Source organism: Chlorocebus sabaeus, chromosome 18, assembly GCF_047675955.1.
Source record: "Chlorocebus sabaeus isolate Y175 chromosome 18, mChlSab1.0.hap1, whole genome shotgun sequence".
Lineage (NCBI taxonomy): Eukaryota > Metazoa > Chordata > Mammalia > Primates > Cercopithecidae > Chlorocebus > Chlorocebus sabaeus.
The window spans coordinates 49,230,854-49,258,162 of NC_132921.1; the positions used below are offsets into that span (position 1 = coordinate 49,230,854).

A 27,309-nucleotide genomic window follows, 5' to 3' on the forward strand; every position below is an offset into this window, starting at 1 on the left:
GCACAACGTGCAGGTTTGTTACATATGTATACGTGTGCCATGTTGTATGATTTTTATGCACTCCCATGCTACCTTGCATGCTGCTTTACACATGTATGATAAGAACACAAGAGAAGTTTGTAAACTCAGTTGTAAAATGAGACTAGTTATTTCTGGTCTATTTCCTTCAAAGAGCTGTTTTAAAGATGGAATGAGACTACATTTGTCAGAGTGTTCTGTTTTCCAAAGGAATTGTATTATTATTACATTTGCATAAAAGCAAGGGAAACTCTGATTTTCTGCCTCTAAAGAATTTATGCATTGGGCAGTTTCTTTTGATATTGGTAATCCACAATCTGCTGAATTTTGTAAATGTCCCAACCCATACTGTTTACCAATTCTTGGTAATTAAGAGACTCACAGATTCATCACCAAATTCATGAGGCACAAGGTCTAACAACCAGCATTCCATAGCAAGGCTGTGTTGCTCTAGTCACTAAAAGCATTCTTAGACATGGCTGTGTAGAGCTGGAAAGACTCTAGTTGACATCCCTCATTTCACAGTTCAGGAAACTGAGGCTGTGCAGGTAAAGCAGTTTGTCCTGTGGTCATATAACCAGTGAGTGACTAGAGCCTTTGGGCTTCCCATTCGATGCTATTTCCATGTATTCTGTTTCTCTTTTTTCCAGATTATACATATCAATTTAGAATTATGCTTTGGAACTTTGATAGATGAAACTGTCTTCCTGAGCCATCTTGTTTCTCATTTTCTTTTCTTTTCTTTTTTTTTAAATTATACTTTAAGTTCTGGGGTACATGCGCACAACGTGCAGGTTTGTTACATATGTATACTTGTGCCATGTTGGTGTGCTGCACTCATTTGTTTCTCATTTTCAAACTGCTTGTGAAGTCTCTCTTCTATTCCAAAAGCCAAGAAAAGAAAGGATAATTTTGGGGAGAAGATTCAATTTGCTCTTTTAATATTTTTTCTAGTGTAAAAAATTAAATATATTTTAAATAATTAAACTTAAATATCCTTAAGCAAGAGCTCTTAAGACCAAACATCATATATTCTTGTAGTATTTACCTTTTCTTCACAGTGCTTAATTTATTAACTATGTGCTCAATAATATGGCAAGATGGTAACATCTTGCAAGATTCTGACATACCACAACCAGGATACTGACATTGATACAATTAAGATACAGAACATTTCCATGACTACAAATTTCCCTCATGTTGTTACCTATCTATCTATCTATCTATCTATCTATCTATCTATCTATCTTTACATGAAATCCATATGACTTTGAAAATTAGCTTTTGACAGACTGGCATGTTTAAAAATATCTCCTATGAAAAGTTTCTATTACTATTTCTATTGCTTCAGAAATTAAAATGCATAGTGAGTTTTTAATTGAACTTAATGCTCATCTTTTACACCTCTAGAATCTTGCTTACTAGAGATTGCTTTATTAAAAAGAGTAAGTACAACCATACTTTTAAAGTCAGCCTGTGGAGAACACGAGTCATATATAAAATGAAAATTTCATAGATTTTATATCTACAGATAGAGCATACTTTTTTTTTATTCAAGAAGCTTGAGATGTTTATAATTCTAGACCAATGCTATGATGGAATAATCCACTTTACAGCACAACGGTATAAATGCACTTAGATAAAAGCATCAAGTCAGTATAAATGACAGAGGGTAGAAACTCAAAAAAAAAATTACACTGGGTTTATGCCGTCAGTTCTCTCAAGAACGTTCATAGGATGCTACGTTATCTTTCACATGTTCCCAGGTTCACAGAGGTCTCTGCCCTACACCTGGAAATCCCCATAAACCCAGGGGTCTCAGTGGCCTGGAGACATTTCCAGCCCTATTCTCTTTCTTTAATTCGTTTTTCTTTAATGCTGGGTCTAAACATATGCATGTATCTAAACTGCTTTTATGAATTCAACACATAGTCATAAAGATGATCATTTACTATTAGAGGATGATATTATAAATTGCTGCATAAAACCTAGAAGGAAGAAAATCTAATTATTCTTGAAAAATTAGGCTTCTAAATAGGAAAAGCCTATCTACGGAATTGTCTTTTGTTTAATATCATACCTTGAGAGGGGGAACCCTTGGTTCCTCTCTTGGAGGCTGTTCTTTCTCAGGTGGGCTGCTAGATGATATGTTCCGGGTTGACTGATCATCTTCTATTCTAGCTCTCTTTTCCTTACAGATTCCAAAGCTGTGCTGCTCTGCAGTTTTCCTCTTCGATATCTCTGAATCTCTACTTTCATTTCTCATCCCATCAGGTGACTTGGAGGGCTCTAAGGACTTGGAAGTATGTGAGGTTTCTAACCGACTCTGTGTACTCCCTTGCTTATGTGTCTTATTTCTAGAGCCTTCTGAAAATGAAGTCTTATCCACTGATGAGATATACTGCTTGTCCTGTAATTTAGCAGATGGAAGCTCATTTCCCTTATTCTCTGTCTCTTCAGAAAAGACAGATAATTCCAATGGTGAAGATAACACTTTATTTTCTGTTCTTTGCAGGATGCTATGATTTTTAACTTTTATCATTTCAGCAGAAGCAAGTTCTGGAATCGAAGTAGGGTAGGGCTTCTCAGTGTCAACATGAGATTTACAAGTTTGCTGACTCAGGGTTTTATTGTGCAAATCTTCAGACGGAAATGCTTCAGGAGTAATGGAAGAACAACTCATTATGATGGGTTCGGGAGTATTAGATAGATTCTTCTGCTGTGAGGTAAGGTTCTCTCCCAGAGGTTTGGCAGCGGCGGAAGACTCATCTTTCTGTGGGGAGAGCGGCTCTTCAGATACAGAAGGTGACTTTCTTTGCTGATGTGCCATTCTCTCATTTATGGAAGAGTTAGAAATTGGAGACGTTTCTGAAGGAAGTGGCAAACTGGATACAAAAGTGGTCTCAGAGGTGAGAAGCATGGAAGACACTGAAGAAGTCTCTGATGTTAAAGGTAAGTCGGACATCGGTGAGGTTTCTGATGTTAAAGGTAAGTTGGATATTGGTGATGCTTCAGATGTTAATGGTAAATTGGACATAAGAGATGCTTCTGATAGTTCAGGTGAAGTGGATATTGGAGAGATTTCTGACATCAAAGATGCATGAAGGTTTTCATCAGTGGAATTTCTCTGGTTGTATTTGTCTGTATTTTCAGTGCTAGACACCTCAGAACAAAATGTTGTCTCAAGGGAGGCTGGAGTACATGATTCTTCTGATGTGGACTGTGTTTCCCCTCCTGGGGAAGGCAGGCTGGTACAGGCTCCCTCTGGGCTCTCCGAAGAAAAGGACGTTTCAGAGATGCAGGCATTTTCTGAAAGCTGTTCTTCAGGGTCACTCTGTAGCTCCATATCTACAGAAATTCCTTCATTTGGAAACTGGCCTTCTAGAGAAGATGACCCTGTTTTTATTTTGGGGGTACTGGTCTCTATCGCAGTTTCTGACTCCTTACGTTCTGTGTCACTGACATGAGTCACAGATGAAGTGGAAGGAACAAGAGAATCACAGACTTCTAACTGATCGATAACAACTGTCATTTCTTCCTGGGGCGATTCTGACTTCTCTTCTATCTTAATTTCAATATGAGGCAAAGTTTCTAAAACATCATTCATCATAACACAGGACTCCAAGTTATCTTCAGGAGGTGCTGTTTGGGGTTCTTCATGAGAATTGGCTGGACTTTCAGACTCCTCAGAAAATTCAGGTATTGTCTTATGATTTTCATCCTGGCATTCACAGATACTAGTCTCTACCTCTTCTGTAATTTCCTCCTGAATTACAGATTCTTCAGGGATCAAGATATCCTCTGACTCCGATTCTGCCATTATATCTTTAGCTGGAATTTCTACCATAGGGCAAAGAGTAGCACAGAAACCGGGCTCTGGAGAAGTTGGGCTTTTCATGCTTTTTGACTGTTGTTCTGCTAAGGGTGTCTGTGCAGAAACTGGAAGGCCAGAAGTCCCACATGAAGAACTACTCTGAGCTCCGGCATTGTTTGGTCCAGTAGTGAGCTTCACAGATTCCTCTCTTGACATGCCCAGCCTGTACAGAAATTAGAGATAAGAAATTATTGCTCAACCACAAAACATGAAAGGTACAACTGGGATCTCTCAAGAATGCAGTATTCAATAGAAGTAAGTGCATCAAATTACATTTATAATCACTAACACGCTTAATTTATGTAAACCAGTTTATAATGATGATGTTTCTTTGCTGCTTTTGTAATCTCAACTAATACTCTGCTTCTGGTTAAGAGCAGTCTAGATTTTTATTTTGTAAAGCAAGGAGATATGAACCTTACCAAGTGTTAGTAAAGGAATAAGAAAATTACATACAACAAAGTATTAGAAAATATTTATAATCACTAACATGCTTAATTTATGTAAACCAGTTTATAATGATGATACTTCTTTGCTGCTTTTATAATCTCAACCAAAACTCTACTTCTGGTTAAGAACAGTCCAGATTTTTATTTTGTAAAATAAGGAGATATGAGCCTTACCAAGTGTTAATAAAGGAATAAGAAAATTACATACAACAAAGTATTAGAAAATATGAGCAGAAAAGCAAAATAACATATAGGATATATATTTTTTAAATACAGAAGTAGAAAGATGCTCTTATAATAGGAAATTATATAGTTTTTGGAGGATACAAGAGAACCAAGAAATTAAGATCAATGGAAGATGAATGAAATTCATCAAATTCTGAAATTGAAATGAGTTCCAAAGATTGGTTTTCTTAAACTAATCTAAGAAGTATTACTCAATCACCTTATTTTGGCATCTAACTGTCTAACCTAAGACAACATGGAAATTTCATTAAAGAATAACAGAACATATTTGGGGTTATCAAAGTTATTCTATCAGCTTACATTTGTGTGAAGCAAGACTTTTAAATTATTTCATGCAGATCTCTTACTGTGAAGATATTCCATACATGACAGGTACCGAAAAATCAAGAAATAATTGAGCATGATGTTCAGGTCTTAACGCAAATCTAAACAGAGTTACAGTCAAGGGTACTGTAAATCACTGTTTTCTGTCATATAATTTACATTGTCAGCATCAGATGGTAGAGAAACATGCAGCTCTAAATGAAGTTAAATTGGGGTACAGGCAATGAGAAAGATAAGCAGGAGAGAGAACATTTCCAGAGGAAAAAGCACATTTAAGTGAAGAAATATAATCATAGTAACATTGATGCAAACAACACCTCAGTGAAAACCACTTTAACCTTTGCTTTTTAAAAATCCTCAATGTGAAAGGGAAATAACGTTGAATACAGTTTTTGGGTATTTGGCCATTGCCTTCTTTATTTAAATTCAGAAATCTCTGGAAAGGTAGAAGATACTGCCTTCATAAATATTCTCTTTCCTTTCAATGTTCTCTAAGATGAATTCAAACTAAGCTACAATTTGTAACTATACTATATACTGAGAAGATCAGAAAAACAACATTACGGATAAATTTAAAGCAGAATAATCTTCAAGAAATAAGGTTCCCTGGGACTAGGTCAAGCAGCGGTACCATTGATACTAGAACAAGTATGTAACATACAGAAATCTATCCACTGGCAGCCAAATTTCTGCTAGGTGGTTAATAATATTATTAAACATGCAGATAGGTAAGTGTATATGTACAACAGCACTGTATAAAATATGCCCATGTCAACATTTTCTTATTTTCACAGAAAAACAGATTTAAGATTGCGTAAGGCATAAGAGGAGGAAGATATTCACAGTTCCTCATACTACGCAAAGGAAAACCCTGGCCTCCAGAAATCTAGACACAAATTCACAAGCCAAGCCCTGTAATACTTAGCATTTATACAAATGATGTAAAACAAATATAGAATAATACTATATTATAAAGAAATTAGGCAAGTGAGAATCATAATAAATACCTAAAAAAATTGAAAACTAAGACAGATCTTAACTGGACATTAGTATAAATGTTTGACACATTTTTGAAAAAAAAACTTAGAGCCATGAAAAGGCACATGGTGTCAGTCAACTAAAAACTGTCTGGTGGTAGGGGAATAAAGGTAACCTGGGAGCAACAAAATGAGAAGGGCAGTCAATGAAATATTCAAAATATATCTGCATGCAATATGTAATGAAAGACAGAAAAGATCAAGAGACAAGTCCAGTGATGTGAGAGGACAAAAGCTACTGATAAACTACAGCAAAAAAAAAAAAAAAAAAAGGGCTAAGTAGAAGTATGTTCTGTATTCAGAGCTTAATGATGGCAATGAGGGGGCCATGTTTATTAACAATATCATAGCTGTCACCTTCTAGGGAAGGGGCCCTAGATCTGATATCTAAGGGAATCTGGAAAGCCACTAAATTTCATGCAAAAAATATGCCTGTGCGTGAATTTTTCTGAGAAGGATTTGCAGGATTAAGACCCCAAGCAAGTTACTTAACCTCACTGTTATAAACCTGGGAAAATTACTTAGCTTCACTTTCCCTCAGCTTCCTAATTAAAAAAAATTGTGAATAATGGTATCCATCTTATGAAATTGCTGGGAGGATTAAGTGAAATATTTGCAAAGCTCTTAGAAGCGTATCAGAGCCAGTGTATACTCAATGATTATTTGTTACATGAAAGAAAGTTTTCTGTAATGTAAGTCCCTTGAACTGAGGTTCTCTGGGAGTAGAGCTTAGGTAGTCCTACAAACAATTGCATCCCTGGCATCCAGGAGAGTGTCTGGCACAGAGGAGATGTTAGATAAATACATTAATTTAATAAAAGAATGGATCTATCACTAAAAATTAAGAACCAATGCTTTGGAGGTACTATCTCAGTTAGGCTTCTGCCATTACTAAAAAGAGTGCTCCCAGCATTTTCTTTCACAGGCAAAAGCAGAGGGAAGAGGGCTCCTAAGTGATCTTTAATCTTATCCTCCAGGGTTCTTAATCCTGCTGGGCATCAGCACGACTCCTGGCAAGCTTCTAAAACACAGACTCCTGGGCACAACTCCTAGATTTTGATTTAGCCAGGCTTGAGTGATATTGCTGGTGACTTCATGTGAAGACATATAACTAGCTTGTCACATTTTTAATGTTTGAGAAAAGACATTATCTTTATTTGGTTTTGCTTCATATATATGTGTGTATATATACATATATATATAAAAATACATATATAGTATATAAATACATACACACACACACACACACACACACACACACAGAAATCCTGGCACAGCAATTAAAAACAGGCTTTTCTACTCAAGAGGACTACGGAGTGCCATTTAGGACAATTCATGAAGGCCAGCATACTCTGAGCACCCTACTCCAAGTGTTCTGTTAAGTATCTAATTTCTTTACATGAAGAGCTCTCACGTGAGACTCCTTCTGGCACGTCTGTCTTTCCCGCATTTACAGGTGTAATTTTGTGAAATGAGATCACATGACATAGGTCTTGTTACCTGCAACCACCTGTGTCCTTTACACAAAATAACAACTTTCAAGCATTGATTTGTATGTGGGAGGTGGAGCGTAAGTTCCTCTAAGGGGGATCTGAAGTGACCATCAATAGTAAGTTCTTAAACCCCTCCTTTTTTAGGGATCTGATTTTCTGAGACACTAATATTGCCAACGCAGAATGTGTCTCTGCTAAACATGAGGCAAAGGTGAAACTGCTCTCAGGGTTAGTTCATCTGCTACCACACTATGATGTAAAGGCTCGTGTTACTTAAAAAAGAAGCTCACACACACACATAAATTAAAGACAGATTACATTTGAAGAGGAAGATAAAGCAAAAGATAATATCTCAGGCTCTCCCCAAAACAAGGACTAAACAAAGATTAAAATGCATTAGGCACAGTCAATATTTTTAGAAAAATGTGAGAATTAAACACGTGCCTAAAATTACTTATCTATAAAGCATTAATCCATGAACATACTTGAAAACAGGAGAATTTTACTCAAATCTGTTAAGAAATTCAAAAGTGACTTCTTTAAGATTTCATGTGCTACTTTCAGACCAAAATAAAATTTCATGAACAAGTTATAAACCCTTGAAAATGCATTTTTAAAAAATTTAAGTGCTGATATACCACTATAATTTCATCTGCAATTTCTTACACTGAGGGACTATTGCCTTTTATCACAGGTTTATTAAGTTTTACAGCATATGAGTGTGCTATGTGAAGCAGAGAATTACATTTTCATTCCCTTCTCAGAGAAATGAGAAAAAATACTCTAGTACTTACTTTTCTCCATAAAACCTCTCAAAGAATTTTTCTTTCCAAGGTTCTGTTTTCTTTTCCTTCTCAATTTCTTGCCTTATCCGCAATTGCATTTCTGGGGTAAACTCTCCTAAAAAGAAAATGCTAATGTATTGAGTAAATGTGGTCACATCTTTTGCCAATTAATAAAGAAAACATGTAATTCATCTGAGTAAACTTTTATGGATCTTGAAAAGCACTAGGACAAATAATGATAACATTTCTACAGCTTCCCTTTTTATGAACATCACTCAAGATGTTCATAAAAATGCTAAAGCTAAATGCTTTAGAAGAACGCTAAAGAATTTAGCAAATGTATTACATGCTAGGGGCTACAAATAAAAGAGAGTATATTCACCGTCCTTAAGGAAATCAGTCTGTTGGAAATAGACTATACTATAATATATAAAGCCCTGTATAGGCCATAATAATAAATGTAGTGAAATATAGAAAGTAAAGCGCTTAATTCTGCCTACGTTGATTAAGGAGGACCACATATAGGAGCTGATTCTTGAGTTAAATTTTGAAGGTTACTCAGGCTTTTATAAAGTAATTAAATCACAAGGCCAGAGGTACGAATCCATATATTTATGATCTTTTGAGTGGCCAATTGTGAGTAAAACATAGGAAGAAATAAAATGGGAAATAAAAGCTGAGGTCAGTTACCCAATAGATGTTCTAAAGAATGTTCTTCACTTTTCTATGAGAGACAGGGGGAGGTTCTGGTGGCATTCAGTGTAGAAAGAACATGGCCAAATAAGCTGTCTAGAAAAACAGGTCTGACAACAGAGTGAAGAACTGGAGGACTGCAGCTACAGGGCTACTGAATAGCACACAGGAGAGGTGGAGATACCGTTGGGCCAGTAGCAGCAGGAATGTTGAAGAGGAATCAAGTACAATCAAGTAACAGTTGATGACCAGATAGGCATGGAGAAAAGGAAGAGGATCAAAGACATGGTAAGGTTTTAAACTGAGGAACTATGAGGACAGTTGTGACATTATAGAAATAGAGGAAACAGAAGAAGGAGTAGAGAGGGAAGAGAAGCTAGTGAATTTAATATTGGGCATTTTGGTTTACACTGCCTGTTATCAGCTAATGAGATCTGCTAAGCAATTGAAAATAAAACGCTGGGGAAGGAGTGGGGGGGATTAGGTAAGGGGGTGAAGGCCAGATTTGAAAATTCTTGGCATGCTCGCAATAGCTAAAACCAAGGTGGTGAATGAGGCAGCTTAGGGAATACTATGATTAGAAAAGAAAATGTTGGAGGCATCAGATGGAAGAATAGGAGATCATGATGAAAGCTGAGCAAGGGCTGGCAGAAATGCAGGCCCAGAAAAATAATTTAAATTCTGTTTTTAAAATCTAAAGTAGATGGTTTCAAGTCAGATGGGGTGAAAAAACAAATGAAATATTGGTGAAGGAACCTGAAATGTAAGGACTGAGAACAGTAAATTGGAATTTGCCATTAGTAATTTTTTTTTTTTTTTTTTTTTTTTTTTGAGACAGGGTGTCACTCTGTTGCTTTGGCTGGAGTGCAGTAGCATGATCAGTAGGTCAATCACTGCAGCCTCCACCTCCTGAGCCTAAGTGATCCATCCACTGTAGACTCTTGAGTTGCTGAGACTATAGGTATGCACCACCACACCCGGCTGATTTTTGTATTTTTTGTAGAGATGGAGTTTCACCATGTTGCACAGGCTGGTCTTCACTCCTGAGCTCAAGCGATCTGCCTGCTAAGGCCTCCCAGAGTCCTGGGATAATAGGCATAAGCCACCACGCCTGGCTAGTATTCTTCTCTAGGAGGAATATTTCAGTTATATAGAGTGGGCCCACCCTGACTGTAACAGTGTGAGTGTGTAAAGAGGAAAAATACAGTAGCATTGGGCACTTTTTAGTCTTTCAAGAAACTTGGTGACTAAAGCAAGAATAAGGTGAAGCAGTAACATCTGGGGAAGAGATCATTCAATGAATTTTCTTTAGGTGCCAGGATGCTTAAGAGAATGCATAACGGATCAAACAGTGTCATTAAAATTACCATCCCCAAGAAAATGTTGCTGCATCAAAAATTTTACGATGTTCAAGATAAAATTATGCTTTCTTCAAAAATATCTGACATCAATAATGTCAAGTATAACAAAAGAATTCGTGAACTCATTTGGAAAGGGATATGAGTTTTTACTAAATTAAAGTGTACTGTGGGGGGAAAAAGACTGGGAAATCAGAGAAAGGTACAAAGCTCAGTACAGTATGTGTACTCCAATAGGTCACATAATAATAGAAAATACAAATTTACCTTCTGCCAGTCGCTGTTTCCACCCTTGTGCTGCATATGCAAAGAATTCATTATTTAGAGCTGAAGTACTGAGGCGTAAAATTCCATCACTTCCCATCTAGGAAAATAAGCCAACAAAAACAAGGTTCCATCAGGAATAACTCAAAGCAAAAGTATGCAGGAAAGAATCAAAAATTGAGTGGTGCTGGCTGGTGTATGTGTGAGGGGGAGGAGGGAAGAAGGAGACAGAGAAAGGAGAAGGGAGAGCAAGCAGGAGCTCCAGTGAGAGCATGTGCAGGGTAGGAGGAAGAGAGGAAAGTGACCCAACAAAAGATTGGTCTCCTGGGATGAATACTAGGAGATTAGATGTATGCATTCTGCTTGCTGATGTGTAGGAGACAGAAATAATTAGTGTTATCCTTGGCTGGCTTCTTATGTAGTTGGTGAGTGAATTTAAAACACATTACAAGTTAAACAATGTCAAGCATTAGGTGAGTGAGAATTAAGAAGTTCAAAATGTAAAAGCTCGGAGAATATATGTATGTGGATATGAGAGTGTAGGAAGAACCTGATGTAGCCTCATGAGAGTCTAAGAGGATCTGGACAGAATGGTTAGAGATAAAAGCATAAGGTATACTGTCAACGAGCATGAGCATTACTGTAGAAGCAGAATATAATGAACTATCAGTAACGGGGGCATTTATGAAGGTGTGAAGATGCTTTCATCTGGTACTAAAAGGCCTGGTAAACTGTAAACCCAACTAGATCTTCAAAGATTTCCTCTTACTTCCACATATAGAATTCATATATCCTAAGCACTGATTATAATTACCTGAAAACACACTTAAGAGATTTCTTATCCTCATTTATTTATTTGTTTTTGATCTTCTCTACACTCCGTTTTCACCTATTGAAATACTATCACTCTTTTAAAATTTAACTCAAATAATGCCTTCATGAATGTTTCAGCGGAATCATCATTCAGGAGCAAAGGAGAATGCTGAACATAAAAAGCAAATGTATTATCTTAAGGTGGATAATAGCTAATCAAAGCCAGCAAAGAGAGACACTGAGAACAAATGCAAGATACGCTGATTGTTGATGCTGTGACATCTACAGGGAGGCCACAGATTCGAGACCGTGAGGGTCTTCATTTAAGATGGCACTGGTAATCACACTAAAATATTCAATACACTTGAAAATTTTCGGGCAACATGTCATTTATTCATTGATTTATTGTTTACTCATGCTCAATTATTTCATCTTATTCAACAGAAACTTGTTAAGCCACTCATATGAACCTCTGTGCAGGGCACATGTATGGGTACTGGAAATTCACTGGCAATAAAGAAAAATACCCTGTATTTATACTCTGAATATATTCTACATAGAACAGATACTTTTGGTCCTTGTACGCCCTCTTCACCCACCTGGGTTCAGCATGACTGATGTACAGTTACATCACCATGTCAATGTCCCACCTCACAGGTTTACCAAAGCTCTGATATATGAATGAATAAATGTCTCAGCTTCCCCATCCTTTGACTGGACAATTCTCGGACACTATCCTCTGCAGTGTGGTTTATGCGCTCAACCAAATGGATGCTGTTTGGTGCTATGTTCCCAATGGCTAGAATACATGGATCTGGGAACTAAGGGACAGAATGAAAAAACCTTTGCACTATCATTCCCAAACAACCACTTGCAGACTGCATGTATTCTGTCCCCATAGCTCTAGCCTCTGTGAGATTAGAAGTCCAGGTTCCCAGCAGGGAATCACTTCTATTAGAGCAGGGTTTCTCAAGACTGGCACTGTTGTCATTTGGGACTAGATAATTCTTTTTGTGGGGGCATGTCCTGTGTAATGTCGGATGTTTGGCACCATCCCTGGACTCTACCCAGTAGATCACAGGAGCAATTCCCTATCAGATGTAACAACAAAAAACATCTCCAAACACTGCCAAATGTCCCGCGAGGCAAAATCATCCCTAGTTGAGAACCACTGCACTAGTGGATAATGTAAGGGCCCCATTGTAGCCAAAGCTTTGTCTGGTTACTTTGTATTACTCATGCTGTTGGACAAGTAGGCAAAGAAAGGAGACAGGATAATCAATCAGCTCTAACCATCATGAGGAAATAAGACTGCTGCAACAGGGAAAGGATGAACAGAAGGGTGTTGGGAATGCCGGGGATTCCCTGGGACATCTCTTGGTGTTATTCGTGCCTGCTGATTGACATCCTGACAGGGCAAGACAACCAACGGCTCAAACTCCTCAGGGATGGTGGTCGGGGTCACTTCTAGAAGTGCTGACTAAGAGTGAGAAAATCAGAAATGAGTATCAAAGGAGGGAGATGATGAGCTCCAACCACATCCTTAAAACCAGCTTGAGACTGGCACAGCCTATAGCTGATCCACTAACCCTCTGGTCATAAGTCTTGTTATTTTCATTTTCTTCTTCTTTCCAATATATTAGTGTTATGACCAGTTACTTTTTAAAGAGGTAAAGACAGAGGGAGCTTAATGTGAGGCACAAGATCTGAGTGGTACAAGAGGAAGTCTACACCACACATTTCTGATACTCCACTTTATATCATCTTGGCTACATGAGTACAGAGTAAAGAGGGTAAACAGTTGAATCCACTACAGTTGAATTCACTTAGGTCCAACCTAAGCTTGTAACACTCTAAGACTTTCTCTGAAGCAAAAAGAACTTTAAGTTCCCCTGCAGGTACAGCCTGGAGATGCAGAGTTTGTCCCTGGGTGCAACTCCCAGTTTATTAGAGACAACAGACTGTAGAAAAATGCTTCATTCTCCTGCTGTCCTCCTGTGGAACAGTTTTGTGGCTCATTCTACACATTTTCTCCAATAAATGAGCCACAGTTGTCCAAAGGGCTTCTCTCCTCCCTGTCTCGCCCTATTTAACACCTGGCTTTGGCTCTAAAATGACCCGTCCTCCAGTTCTTGTTCCAGTCCTGTTTCAGGAGGGAAAAGGTGAGGAGGTTCCTAAGTAAGACACCAGACCTAAAGAGCTTGGGCTTTATGCTTTATATGGGAGCAGCCCAGTAAATGTACCATAGGCCCCAGGTTAGTCCAAGTTTCCCCCTCAGTTTATGTTTACTCACGCATATTTATTACCTTTTTCAATGTAAGCCATGATGGTGGAAAGTTGTGAAGCGCCACTCTAGGCAATGGGAAACATCAAATTTTTGAAGCCAAGGAAAAAACCTAAAAGGTATGTGTTTAAAAAGATGACTTTGGTAGCTGTGTAACAGAAGACAGAAGGAAAAATGAAACTGAGACATTGCTAGAAAGGGTATTGGAGTATTTCAGTAAAAGGGTATGAAAGAAAAACAAATCTGAGATATATTTATGACTGGATGAAGGTCTTCAGGATTAAGAAGGTAAAGTCATTGGGAGAACATTTCAGGAGACATCGAAGTTGCTCAGGATGATTCTGGGAGATGGGGTGGATGAAATGATGGCCAACCTTGAGTACAAGTCTTTGAGAAATGTTATAAAGGAGTTTTAGTAAAGCCAATAAGGGTGAGGACAAGATAGTCATATAAATGATATGCCTCTATGAAGTCTGAAATTTTTCTACAAATATTAACTTTGAATAGATGTCCTTGTGATTCCAGAGCCTTGAGAAAATGGCAACTCAATTTAGAAAGATTAAAAGGGAAAAGGTATTCATATTGTAAAGACAGATTTCAATTAAGACTAACAGGTGGAAGGCAAGTTCTCTGAAGAGGGAGAGAAGGTTACTCACTCTGGAGCACATGTATAGAAGGCACGGTGGATTAGAATTATTCTGCATTTGAGGACTTAGACTTTGCCTTATAAACTTCTATAGTCAGTGTAACATTTAGCATGTTGCAGAGAGTAAGTAAGTTTATTGTACTGCCCTTGCTTTGGGTAGTGAAGGATTTAAAATTTAACTCCGGTAGCTGACATACAGAAGTTGAGTTCCATATATCCTACCAAGCCAGGGGCATGGTAATTAAAATTTCAGCATAATTTTAAGATACAAATAAATACCAGATCCAGATTAGCTCTGACAGATTCTCCAGATTTCAGCACATGGAAATGCAAGGCAGTGTGACATAAACACACTCAAGAATATGAAAGCTAGCCCTGGAGGAAAATATTTTTATTTTAAAAGAGAAAAATAATTTTAACCGCCAGATCCCCAGGCTGTGACAGACAGCACAATTAAATACTAGTGCTGAATTTGATTTAGGAAATAAATGCCAATGAAATGTTTTAAATACACCATTAATTTTATGGATTTTAAGAAATACTGTCCGAAAGATATATTTGAATGAACTGGAACGATAAACATTTCTGCAAGATTTATTCCTAAGCTATAATGTGTTTTCCTGATTACCCAAAATAGAAATGTTCATTCCCCAAATCACCTAACTCTCTTATAATGAAGTATCTAACTAATGATAAGTTATAGTTCCTATTTCATTAGCAGGAGAAAAATTCTGAACATAATCTTTGTTCCAAAGGAAAATAAACACTAAAAGAAAACTTACTCACATAAAGATCCTTTTATAAAGGTGTATACTCTTTCTTGGTAAGTATATCATATGTCTTTGGTATGGATACTATTAACATACATTTTAAGGAATGGGTGCCAACTCGAATTCAAAGGGTTAAATAAACTGTCCTCCTTGCGTATCATACAACGTTTGAAGAAGAATGCATATTAATTCGGTGCAAGAATAGATTTATATTTGATAATAATCCTTTAAACCTCTACTTTCTAAACCACTGTTTTCTTATTTTGTGTTTCTTGCAAGTGATTCTAACTGCATGGTATGAGAGTTGCAGAGAACAGTGAGTGCTGGAGTTAGAAAGTGGCTAAATAATAATGGTGCACCGAGAAATACTAAGTAATCTGGACTTCATTCTACAGGCAACGAGGAGTCATTCAAAGTAAAGCCAAAACATGAAGAAAACATTCACATTGAGTATGTGCAGGTAAGATGATTGTTGCTCTAGAGAGGGCAGCAGGATGAGCCTCTCCAATAGAATTAATGAGAGACATTTGAGCAGAAAGAAATGCAAAAGCCAGCCACACAGCCATCTGGGAAAGAGTTAGCCAAGGGAAGAGAATGTAAATGCAAAGGCCCTCAGGTGGGGCTTGCAAGGAGGCCCTTGGAGCCAGAGAGCAGAAAGTGGGAGGAAGAGGAGCGGAGGGGACAGGATCACCCTGGGCCTTATCACCCACTGTACAGACTGCCTTCTCCCTCGGGGGGGCTGGAAAGCCTTTGGAGGGTGTTGGTCCAAAGAATGATAAGTTCTGACATTTCCAAAGGTTAGCTCTGATTGCTGTGTTTAGAAAAATATTTAGAGTACTGCTGTCTAATAGCAATATAAAGGTGAGTCACATACGTGATTTCAATTTTTTCTACTAATCATGTTGGAAAAAATAAAAGAAATAGGTAATTAATTTCAATAATGCATTTTCTTTAATCCAAACTATCTAAAATATTATTTCAACATATATTCAATATAAAATATTGTTAATGAGGTCTTTTACATTCTCTTTGAAAACGAATTCTTCAATATCCCGTGTATCTTTTTAATAGCACATCTCACTTCATATTCTAGTGAGCCATATTTCTAGTGCTCAAAAGCCTCAAGTGGCTAGTGGCTACTGTACTAGACAGCATAGCTTTAGCAGATAAAGATCTACTGGGCACACTAGTATATAGGGTTTTCAATAATCCAGGAATAAAATGATAGTAGCTTGGACTGGGGCAACAGCACTGGAGGTAGCATGAAATGGTTAGGTTCTGATTACATCCCGAAGATTGAGCCAGCATAATTTGATGATAGATTAAATGTGTGGTATGAAAGAGGGCAGGTGAGGATGATATCAAGAATTTTGGACTTAGGAATGAAAAGTTTTAGAAAGACAAGACTATAGGCAGACGAGGTTTGTTTTAGCACTACATCAGGTTGAGATGCTGATTATAATTCCCAGTAGATGTCTTCGATATGTTACTCCTACTTCAGTGTAGAGGATGCCCTGGAAAAAGGCAAGACTAAGACAGGGATTTCTGTTAACTAGCATCAAGAGCCAGCAGAACCAACGATGAAAAGTTTTCAGATTGTTCAGGCAGTGGAAACAGAGAGGAAGGAGAACATTCAAGAGAAGTATAAAAACCAGAATTGATGGTATTGAGAGATAACTGGGGTTAAGAAAGATGAGATAAAGATGTGGAAGATGATTCCCAGGAATAAGGCTTGCTAACTGGGTAGAGGCTGGCACCAAACATCAGGACAGGAAAAGGCACAAGGGGGAAACAGTATTTAGAAATAAGAAATGAAGGCTTTGGATATGTTGATGTCATTAATTGAGAATAGGGCAAGATGCTCAATGGTAAATATTTTTCCAAATAGGAACGATTAGCAAATAAAGTGTAGTTGGAAACATGGGTATAGATGAGAACATTCAAAGAATATTTACCAAAAGAGAAGATGGCTTAAAGCAGAGTCCTGAGGAATACTAATGTAAAAGGAATGAGGAGGTAAAGTAGATCCTGTTAGGAAGACTAAGAAAAAGCAGAAAGAGGTAGGAAGAAAATCAGAGCAGGTGGCATCATATTGATAGGTGTAAGGGAAGAATGTGCTTGCAGAAGGTGATCTGTATTGTAGATGTGCTAATATCTATCAAGCCTTTTAGCATTACTAAGGTAAACAGTGTGTGCAGTACACTATGTTAGCTGTTGTGTCCAATACAAAAATCAATAGGATCTTTAGAGCAAAGACAACCTAGACAGTGAGACACTAATCAGGAGTTCAATACAATGTAAGAGAGTAATGAGCATATGAACTATCATATGTTGTTATCATTGAGCCACTTATACCCTGCATGATCAAGCACCCAATGCCCTTGTAGTCTACATGCCAGTACGAATAAAAGCCAGGGTATTGACTCTCTTTAAAAGGTAAATTTTAAATTTTTCCTTACCACTAAGTATAATTCAGATGGCCCAGGAGACTCTATAGATATGCTCAAGATTTATCCACAAGGGAAAATGTTATCCTTTAGAATAACATAAAGATAGGCATAAAAATGAAAGAAGGCTGTTAAGAGGGATGGATTCCCTAAAGGAGATAGATCAGCAGTACGCCAAAGACAATTTTGCAAATAAGTTTTCAAAGTTATTTCCAAAATTGCAGTAAGACAATATTACCAAAATTGTGTTTTGAAAAACAGGTATTTTAATAGATAAATCTATCTAAAAGAAATGCATTCTTCCATACAATAAATATAGCCTGCATGTACTAAATATGGTTAGTTTCACTTACTGTATTATCTAGTATGCTAAAATTTATTTTAAATCCTGAAGAATAAATTATACAGTATTTCCCAAACTTTTAAACTTTATTATCATCTCACAGAACAACCATCAGTATCTCATGGAACAACTATTCCCCAGAATATAGTTTGGGAACTGATGCAATAAGCGTTGTAAAAGTATCATTGACAGAAACAGCCAAACGTGATAAACATGGGACAATGAATTTCCCCATGCTAGAGATTACGTCCCTCTTTAACAAATGAATATGTTTCTATTCTGAGAATATTGTGAGAACTAAGTATTCAGAATAAATAGTGAAAAAATATTAAAGATGATGTAATAAACCTTAACCTACAAGCTTGAAAACCTCAAGTCAAAGCCACTGAAGGAAACAATTCTTTGCAACCACTGTCAAAAAAGTCCTAATACATGTAATAATTTTTTAAGTATTGTGATTATAATGCTGTAATCAAGACTGTATCTAGTCATATGAGGGCTAAATAAAAAATGTTATACAGGCATACCACAAAGACACTGCAAATTCAGTTCCAAACTACAACAATAAAGTGAATGTTGCAAAAAAATAAGTCACATAAATTTTTTGGTTTCCCGGTACATATAAAAGCTATCACTATACTGTAGTCTATTAACTGTACAATAGCATTATGCTAAGAATCAATGTACATACATTAATTAAAAATACATTATTTCTTAAAATGCTAACAATAATATGAGCTTTCAGTGAGTCATAATTTTTTTGCTGGTGGAGGGTCTTGCATGGATATTGGTGGCAGCTAACTGATCAGGGTAGTTGGTGGCTGCTGAAGGCTTGAATGGCTATGGTAATTGCTTAAAATAAGCTGACAACAAAATTTGCTGCATTGATTGACTCTTCCTTTCCCAAAAAAACTTATCTGTAGTATGTGATGCTGTTTGATAGCATTTTGCCCATAGCAGAACATCTTTCAAAATCGGAGTCAATACTCTTAAACCCTGCTGCTGCTTTATCAACTAAGTTTATGGAATATTAGAAGTCCTTTGTTTTTACTTCAACAATGTTCATAGCATCTTAACCAAGAGTCAACTGTATCTCAGGAAACCACTTTCTTTACACATAAGAAGCAACTCCTCACTTATGAAAGTTTTATCCTAAGATTGCAACAATTCAGTCACATCTTCAGGCTATACTTCTAATTCTAGTTCTCTTGCTATTTGCACCACATCTGCAGTGACTTCCTCCACTGAAGTCTTGAACTCCTCAAAGTCATCTATGAATATCAGAATCAACTTCTTCCAAACTCCTGCTAATGTTGCTATTTTGATCTCCTCCCATAAATCAGAAATGTTCTTAATGGCATCCAGAATGGTGAATTATTTCCAAAAGACTTTCAATTCACCTTGCACAGAACCATCAGAGGAATCACTATCGATGGCAGCCATAGAAAATGCATTTATTAAATAATAAGACTTGAAAGTCGAAATCACTCCTTGATCCATATGCTGCAAAATATGTATTGCATTAGTAATATGAAAACAACATTAATCTCCTTTTATATCTCCATCAGCTTCTTCAGTGAGCCAGTGCATTGTCAATCAGCAGTATATTTTGAAAAGGATATTTTTTCTGAGCAGTAAGTCTCAACAGTGGACTTAAAATATTCAGTAAGCCATGTTGTAAACAGATGTGCTGTCATTCAGGCTTTACTGTTCCATTTCCAGAGCAAAGGCAGAATAGATTTAGCATAATTCTAAAGGGCCATAGGATTTTTGGAATGGTAAATGAGCACTGGCTTCCACTTAAAGCCACCAGCTGCATTAGCACCTAACAGAAGGGTAAGTCTATCCTTTCAAGCCAGGCATTGACTTCTCCTCTCTAGCTATAAAAGCCCGATGACATCTTTTTCCAATTCCATCTACATTGAAAATCTGTTGTTTAACACAGCCACTTTCATCAATAATCTTAGCTAGGTCTTCTGAATAACTCGCTGCGGCTTCTACATCAACCACTGCTGTTTCACCTTGCACTTTAAGATTATAGAGATGGCTTCTTTCCTTAAACCTCATGAGTTAATCTCTGTTAGCTTCCAAGTTCCCTTCTAGCACATCTTCACCTCTCCAAGCTTTCAGAGAATAAAAAAGAGTTAGGGGCTTGTTCTATATTAGGCTCTGGCTTAAAGGAATATTGCGGCTGATTTGATCTTCTATTCAGACCACTAAAACTTCCTCCATATCAACAATAAAGCTGTTTCACTTTCTCATCATTTGTGTGTTTAGAGGAGTAGCACTTTTAATTCCCCTCAAGAACTTTACCTTTCCATTCACAACTCAGTTAATTATTTGGTGCAAGAGGCCTAGCTTTCGGCCTATCTCAGCTTTCAACATGCCTTCCTCACTAAATGTAATCATTTCTAGTTTTTGATTGAAAAGTGAGACGTATGCAACTTTTCCTTCCACCTGAACTCTTAGAGGCCATTGTAGGGTTATTAATTGACCTAATTTTAATACTGCTCTGTCTTAGGAAATAGGGAGGCCTGAAGAAAGGGAGAGAAATGGGAGACAGTTGCTCAGTGAACAGTCAGAACACATTTATGGATTAAGTTCACTGTCTTATAAGGGCATGGTTTGTGATACCCCAAAACAAATAAAATAGTAAAAAAGATCATTGATGATATATCGCCATATATATAATAATACATTATCATATTTTAATATTGAAATATATAATTATAATAAAAATGCTTGAAATATTATGAGAATTAACAAAATGTGACACAGACACACAAAATGAACACATGCTGTTGGAAAAATGGAATGGTGCCCATAGACTTGCTCAGTGCAGGGTTGACTCCAACTTTCAATTTACCAAAAAACACAGTATTTGTGAAGTGCAATAAAGCAAAGTAAATTAAAACAAGGTAAGCCTAAATAGCTTTCATCCTTCCTCCAAGTAAGTTTTAAAAGTATGCGTGGAATCAAGCAAAAGTGAACACAAAGTAAATTTTAGAGAGAAAATATTACTGAACAAAGCAGCACTTAGATGGAAATGTGGAAGGCTTTTTGTTATTATTGTTACGATGGAGTTTTAAAGAAGATGTCATAATAAAAGCCTGTCTTCCTCTAAGCTGTCCTTTTCTACTACTTACTGCTTTTGTGGTATGTGTATATATGTACCTCTCTATATCCATCTATACACACATATACACATGTACTTTAATATACATACATGGAACATGCATACACATTTATGCAATTATCTATATACACACACATATATATGTATATGTGTACATATAATTTTTTCTTTTCCCTTTGCAAATAGAATTTTTAGCCAATCCAACCACTTGGCCAAAATAATGGTCTCCTTTCAAGTGGAACCTTTTGCTGTTCTCAAGAGAATGAGAACTATCCTCCCGATCCCACCACATGACCTGTCTAAATTTCCAAATCAGCAGAGGAGATAATCTATCAGATGTTGGGGAGGCTATTCCTTAGAATAAGACTGTAGGAAAGCAATTTCTTAGGCCCCAATTAAGGAAAGAAAAAATTCTGTTGTTCTAAGACAAAAGGGTTTTCTTATAATTGCTGCTAAGGATTTCAGCATATATAATCAGGAAAGCCATATTTGAGGGATGTATGCAATGTTAAAAGCAAATGAAACAAGGAGAATATTAATATTGATTCTTGAAAGGTTTCAGGTATTCAGTTTCAACTACTGTGCTTACATGGGATTTCCCTTAAGCTTTCATGCAATATTAGTTAAAACAATAACTATTTTCCAATGATATTATTCTACAGTTTAAAATTCTGACCCCTTTTCTAAGAATCAATCCGTTTTCATATTCCAAAGACAGGAATTGCTATTAAAGTGCTATAATTTCTGATTCTTCAGCAGCCTGCTCAGAAGAGATGTAGCCTGTGGCAAAATCAGTAAAAATAACTGAAATAAAGACATCTAAAGGCAAAAATAAAGCCTCTGACAGATCACGCTTTCATCAGCTTCTCCACAATTAGAGAAGTGTTTGATGTTCACAGTATATCTACTTTATGACAAACTTGTGGAGGACCTTTGGCTACATCTTGGGACATTCTGCTGGGCCTCGATGAGAAGTGATGTTTTCAAACTGGGAACAAGTTGTAGCAAATATGAGAATGTGTATGTTTTAAAAGAGAACCTTTTATAATTGTATTTTCTTTAATGTTCCCTCTGTGTGTAGCAGAGTGGGGGGGTGGGGGGGGAACTTCCAATGTACCCAGTCATGAATACTAATGTTTTATTTAGTGAAACTCAAGCTCATGTTCTTGTATAGATAAAATGAGGTTATGTTATAATGTAGTGGGAATCGATGAATCACTGTTTCCATTTGTAATACACTGAACAGCTGTGTTTAAGTGACTATCTATTAGTCATTCCTTTCTTTAACAAACATTTCACAGCATCTACTATGTGCCAGGAACTGTGAAACAGATAGGCAGCTTCTGCTGCTCCAAGAGCCTTGCACCTAGAGTGGTAAAGGGTAAAATGTCCTTTTTAATGGCATGGGGCATACCTAGAGAAGGAAAGGATGCTATGAGAGTCCCCAAGTCTGGGTATCTAACGTATCTTTAATTCCCCCTTGTAGCCTAGTAATATCTATGCCCAAAGGTAACTGTCTTATCCTCTCCTCCCCTTTAACATTGGCCCTGATCTACTTCTTCTTCCATAAAAACGATAACAACAATAATAAAGACTATCATTAACTGAGTGCCTTCAACAACCCTAAAGATGGGTACCTTAGTCTGTCTGGTCTGCAATAAAAAAGTACCATAGACTGGGCAGCTTATAAACAACAAAAATTTATTTCTCACTCCTATAGAGGCCAGAAAATTCAAGATTAAGGTATCAGCAGATTCAGTGTCTGGGGAGGGCCTGTTTCTCGATTCACAGATGATGTCTTCTTGCTGTTGCCTCCATGGTGGAAGGGACTAGCTAGATTTCTGGTGTTTCTTATAAGAGAATTAATCCCTTTCATGAAGACTCTGTCCTCATGATCTAATCATCTCCCAAAGTTCCACCTTCCAATAACATCACTATGGGAGTTAGGATTTCAACATATAGATTATGAGGAAACACAAACCTTCAGACTCTAGCAGTAGGTAAGCAGCAAAGTAGGATCTGACTCCCTAAAATAATACCTTTTCCATTATACCACATGACTTTCTTTAGTTCACATGCAGGCATTCATTCTTCCATTGAAAAAGTTTATGTGCTAGATGTTGGAAATACAACAATGAGCAAAGAAAGGCATGCTCCCGTTTTATCAAGTTGTAACTATAAATTGTGTTAAGGTCTCTGAAGAAAACAGAAGTACAAGAAGGGAAAATTCTGGGTGCATGCGTGTGGAGGAAGGACTCTCCAAGGCATTTACTTCTAAGCAGAGTTGTATGTGAAGGAAGGCAGGAAAGAGCCTTAGGGTAAGGGCAGAAGGAAAAGCAACCACAGCTCTGAAAAGGGAAGTAAGGAGTCTTGTTATGAAGGGAAATGATGCGAGAGTGTGGTAGCTGAAGGACTCTGTGGCATCACAATTGTTGCTGCTGTTTCCTCCTGTTTTATTTTTTGGATGGATATTCTTAACTAACAAGAATCCACTCTCCATGGTTCAGTTTCATTTGTGAACTATGAATAACAAACTACCTACCTTCCCAGAGTTTTTTTGTGAGGATTAAATGAACAAATATATGTAAAATATTTTGAATAGTGCTAGCTTAGACAAAGTTCTCAATAAGCTGAGATATAATATTTATTATTTGGTAGGAGGTGTAGCAGAAATACTCTAGGAGCCCCTGATGAGTCACACACTTGTAGAATTTCTTATAGCCAATAGAAAATGGAGGAGGTAATGGGCTATCACTCCCTTGATTTTTTTATATTATATGAAATGTCATCTTAGCCAAAAGGGGCAGAAATATTCTCCTGCTGGCCTTGAAGAAGCAAAACAAACAAACAAACAAAACAAAACAAAAAACAACAACAACAACAAAAAAACAGATTGTAAACTGCCTAAGTGGGCAGCCTTTAAGAGCTGGGGGCTTCAGCCCCACCACTATAAGAAAATGAATTCTGCCAGCAACTTGCATGAGCTGGGAAGAGGACCCCATGCTGCAGTTGAGAATAGAGATGTCAGTGCCTTGATTTCATCATGTTAACACCCAGAGCAGAAGAATCCACAAAGCTGTGACTCCTGACCATGAAAACTAACCTAACTCACTCTCAACCTATAGAGATAACAACGGCATGCTACTTTAAGCTGATAGATGTGTGGTAATTTATTACACAGCACAGAAAACTAATACAGGGAAGGTGAGAACAACTCGCTTGGTTGCTACTCCTTTCTTTATCAGTTGAGAGACAAAATTATATGGGTACATGAGCTGGGTACGTTTGAGTGTGTGGGATATGGGTCTATGGGATACATAATAAGGGACTTCCCACAGTACTAAAAGCCAAAGAAGACAGCTTAGAAAGAGCAGACTATAATCTCCATGAAGGCAGGGATTTGCACAGCATGACAGATTAGAAACTTAATTAATGTTGAAGGAACTCGTTTTGCCATGATTTAGTTGTATCACTATTTGGTGCCTCTACTTAACCCAACCCAGTTTGTGATACTTTTGTTAGGGTGTAAAAACAACAGATTTTATAAGTAACATACAGGTAGTAGGAGCTACTTTTAATCTTTGATGTAAAGTAACAAGAGATAGAGAAAGAAGACAATGGATTTTAGCTTTTGCCTAGGGGTTATCAATGCTACAGTTATGTTACTGTAACACAACCTTCCAAAGTGCAATTTATGGCTTCTTATTAAATCAATTAGCTGTGCACAAACGAGAAAATGGGAGGTAAATTCCTTTCATTTAATTTGGTATGATTTAAATTTCTACATATTCTGGTTCCTCTAACATCCTCTAAGGCCAAAAAAACTAAACCAAACCAAACCAAAACAAAAACAACAAACCAACGCCCAGCCTCTCCCAACCCGCAAAGCATCCTTCTGATGTATTCAAGACATTCCATGGTAGTCTCCTTAAGTAACCCAGCAAGTCACAGTGGAAAGAGAGCTTGATTTAAAGTTAGCAAATTGGTCTACTAAGCCCAGCTCTGTATCTTCACAGCTGTCTGAAGATGCTCCAATTCCTTAACAGCTTTGAGTGGCAGTTTGTCTCATTATTCAAATGAGGAAGTAAGCATACTTGCAAAGCTGTTACATGAATTAGAAATAATAAATGCAGATAACCTAATATACTAACATATGAGGAGTAAACATTAAAAAAATTAATATATAATAATACTAAGTGCTTAGCTTGTGATCCTTTAAATCATAGCATTCTCAAATATGCCATTAAAATGGAAGGCAGATATCATGATATTTAAGAAGCAACAATCAGAAGTGACTCTACTTTGAAACTAGGTATCACACCTGGAGAGTTTAATGTTTTGTTGCTCTAGTGCTGGCTGGTCACCCGACCTCTACTGTCACTGTTATTCTACTGAGATATCAGCTCTTTAGCCTTGAGCAAAATCAGTCCCATTACTCAGGCTATAGCTGATTGACCTAGAGATCAGAGTTGGAGCCAAAGCTGGGCCAGAGACATATTATATAACTTAATTAATTAATCACCTCCTCGATATACAGGGAAAGAGAATCTGGGATACCAGAAGAGACACTGTGACATGAACAGATACCCTAGAAATATATAACAAAAGAACAGAGGTAAATGTAAATGCATGTTTAACATCACCTTCCCACTCAATTACTGTTTTTTTTTTTCAAACCAGCAAATCTCCATTTCTTACAACCTGAGCAAGGCCAAAGTAACACAACCAGAAAGTATTACACTCAGTAATCTATTACACATTTTCCACCTTGAAGACAGTATACAGTTCATCGAAGAAAGGAATTCCATTTGCAAAGAAAGCCTAAGACCATGAAAAAAGTTGGACTGCAAAGTAATTACAAGCCAACAGTTCACTTTATAGAACCCTATACGGGTAGGGTTTCATAAAGACTGCAAACCAACCTTTAAATTTTCCTAACAAAATGCCAAACATGCCACCTAAATTACACCAATCCCAAACACCTAGACAAAAATCCTAAAACATACAACTCTCCTCTTTCATTAGTAATAGAGAAAGCCTGTCATCTGACTTTTGAAACACCTATGCCACAATTAGCAACATGTCAAACCTTCATACTTTTACTTCCTTGTTTCCCAAAATAGATTCTATCATAGCAACTGATGAGAAGTTCCTAAGGAAATAAAGGATTTAAAGATCAATTAAGTTTGGGAAACACTATTTATACAAAGTTGAAATGTTTTCTTCACTGCAGAGCTCTGGGACTTTTACTATGCAAATGAATTAGCATTTCCCAAACTCACGAAAGCTCAGAACACTGCTCTCTATATTGGATGGGTCTGCTTTTCTACAGATTGTGTTCACTGTAAGAAATGTTGCTGTACAGTATCTATAGGTCAGAGCACTGGAGAATTATAAACCTATAATCTACTTTTACACTCTATCCCTGAATTGACACGTCTTGCTAAACTCAGTTTAATGAACTCTCAACTTACCGTTAAGGGCCAGAAAAAGAATTGACCTTTATGAACAAGGTCTTTGCCCTTTTAACAAAATTGCCATTGAGACTTTATTCAAATGTTGCTTGGCATGACTGACACTCAAACCAATGACTCCTTTTACTAAAAAATGAGGTCTATGTGACTTACTGTGTTTGTCTTTTACCTTTGCTGCCTGGAACCTCTGAAATAAGTGTGTGTTCACAACCAGGGCCCTCATTCAAGAGCATTTCTGACATAATGAGTACATTCTATCCCCTTCTCTTTTTTACTCACCACTTGTCTCTTTACCTATGTGCCAAAAATTTTATTTTTTGATATGTGCCCCCTCAATTTTTAAATGTAAAGAGATCATAAGTAACAAAAGCAAATTTGAATACTCTCAGGTTTTCTGTAGATATTTGATTTAAAACATTACCCTTCCCAAAACTAAAGATAAAAATTAGAAACATCATTGTTAGTGACAAAAATATCAGTCACACAAATATGATGTTTTAGACAGTAATCACATGGAGTTTTTCAATAATTACAAATCCTCATTGAGCCCACTTTCTACAGAAAAATCACCCTTCCTTCCAGTTATCGTGGCTTGAGGGATAACAGAAAGCTAAGATGAATGTGTATAATGTGTAAGTGACATTTAAAAAGGCTAATGTGGGCCGGGCACGGTGGCTCATGCCTATAATCCCAGCACTTTGGGAGTCTGAGGCAGGCGGATCACGAGGTCAGGAGATCGAGACTATGCTGGCTAACATGGTGAAACCCCGTCTCTACTAAACATACAAAAAATTAGCTGGGCGTGGTGGCGGGCACCTGTAGTCCCAGCTACTCAGGAGGCTGAGGCAGGAGAAT

General features: G+C 37.1%; 1 protein-coding gene across 2 annotated transcripts in view; it reads right to left on the reverse strand.

Annotated features, from left to right (window-relative positions):
* The window catches only part of ASXL3 (ASXL transcriptional regulator 3), a 172,856-nt gene that overhangs the window by 8,947 nt on the left and 136,600 nt on the right, over positions 1-27,309 (reverse strand). For both annotated transcript variants that reach the window (XM_073006406.1, XM_007974328.3), the window contains 3 exons: positions 10,545-10,641; positions 8,236-8,341; positions 2,099-4,055 (listed from right to left, as the gene is read on the reverse strand). In XM_073006406.1, the coding sequence (XP_072862507.1) occupies positions 2,099-4,055; positions 8,236-8,341; positions 10,545-10,641 (2,160 nt within the window). The remainder of the gene's footprint in view (positions 1-2,098; positions 4,056-8,235; positions 8,342-10,544; positions 10,642-27,309) is intronic.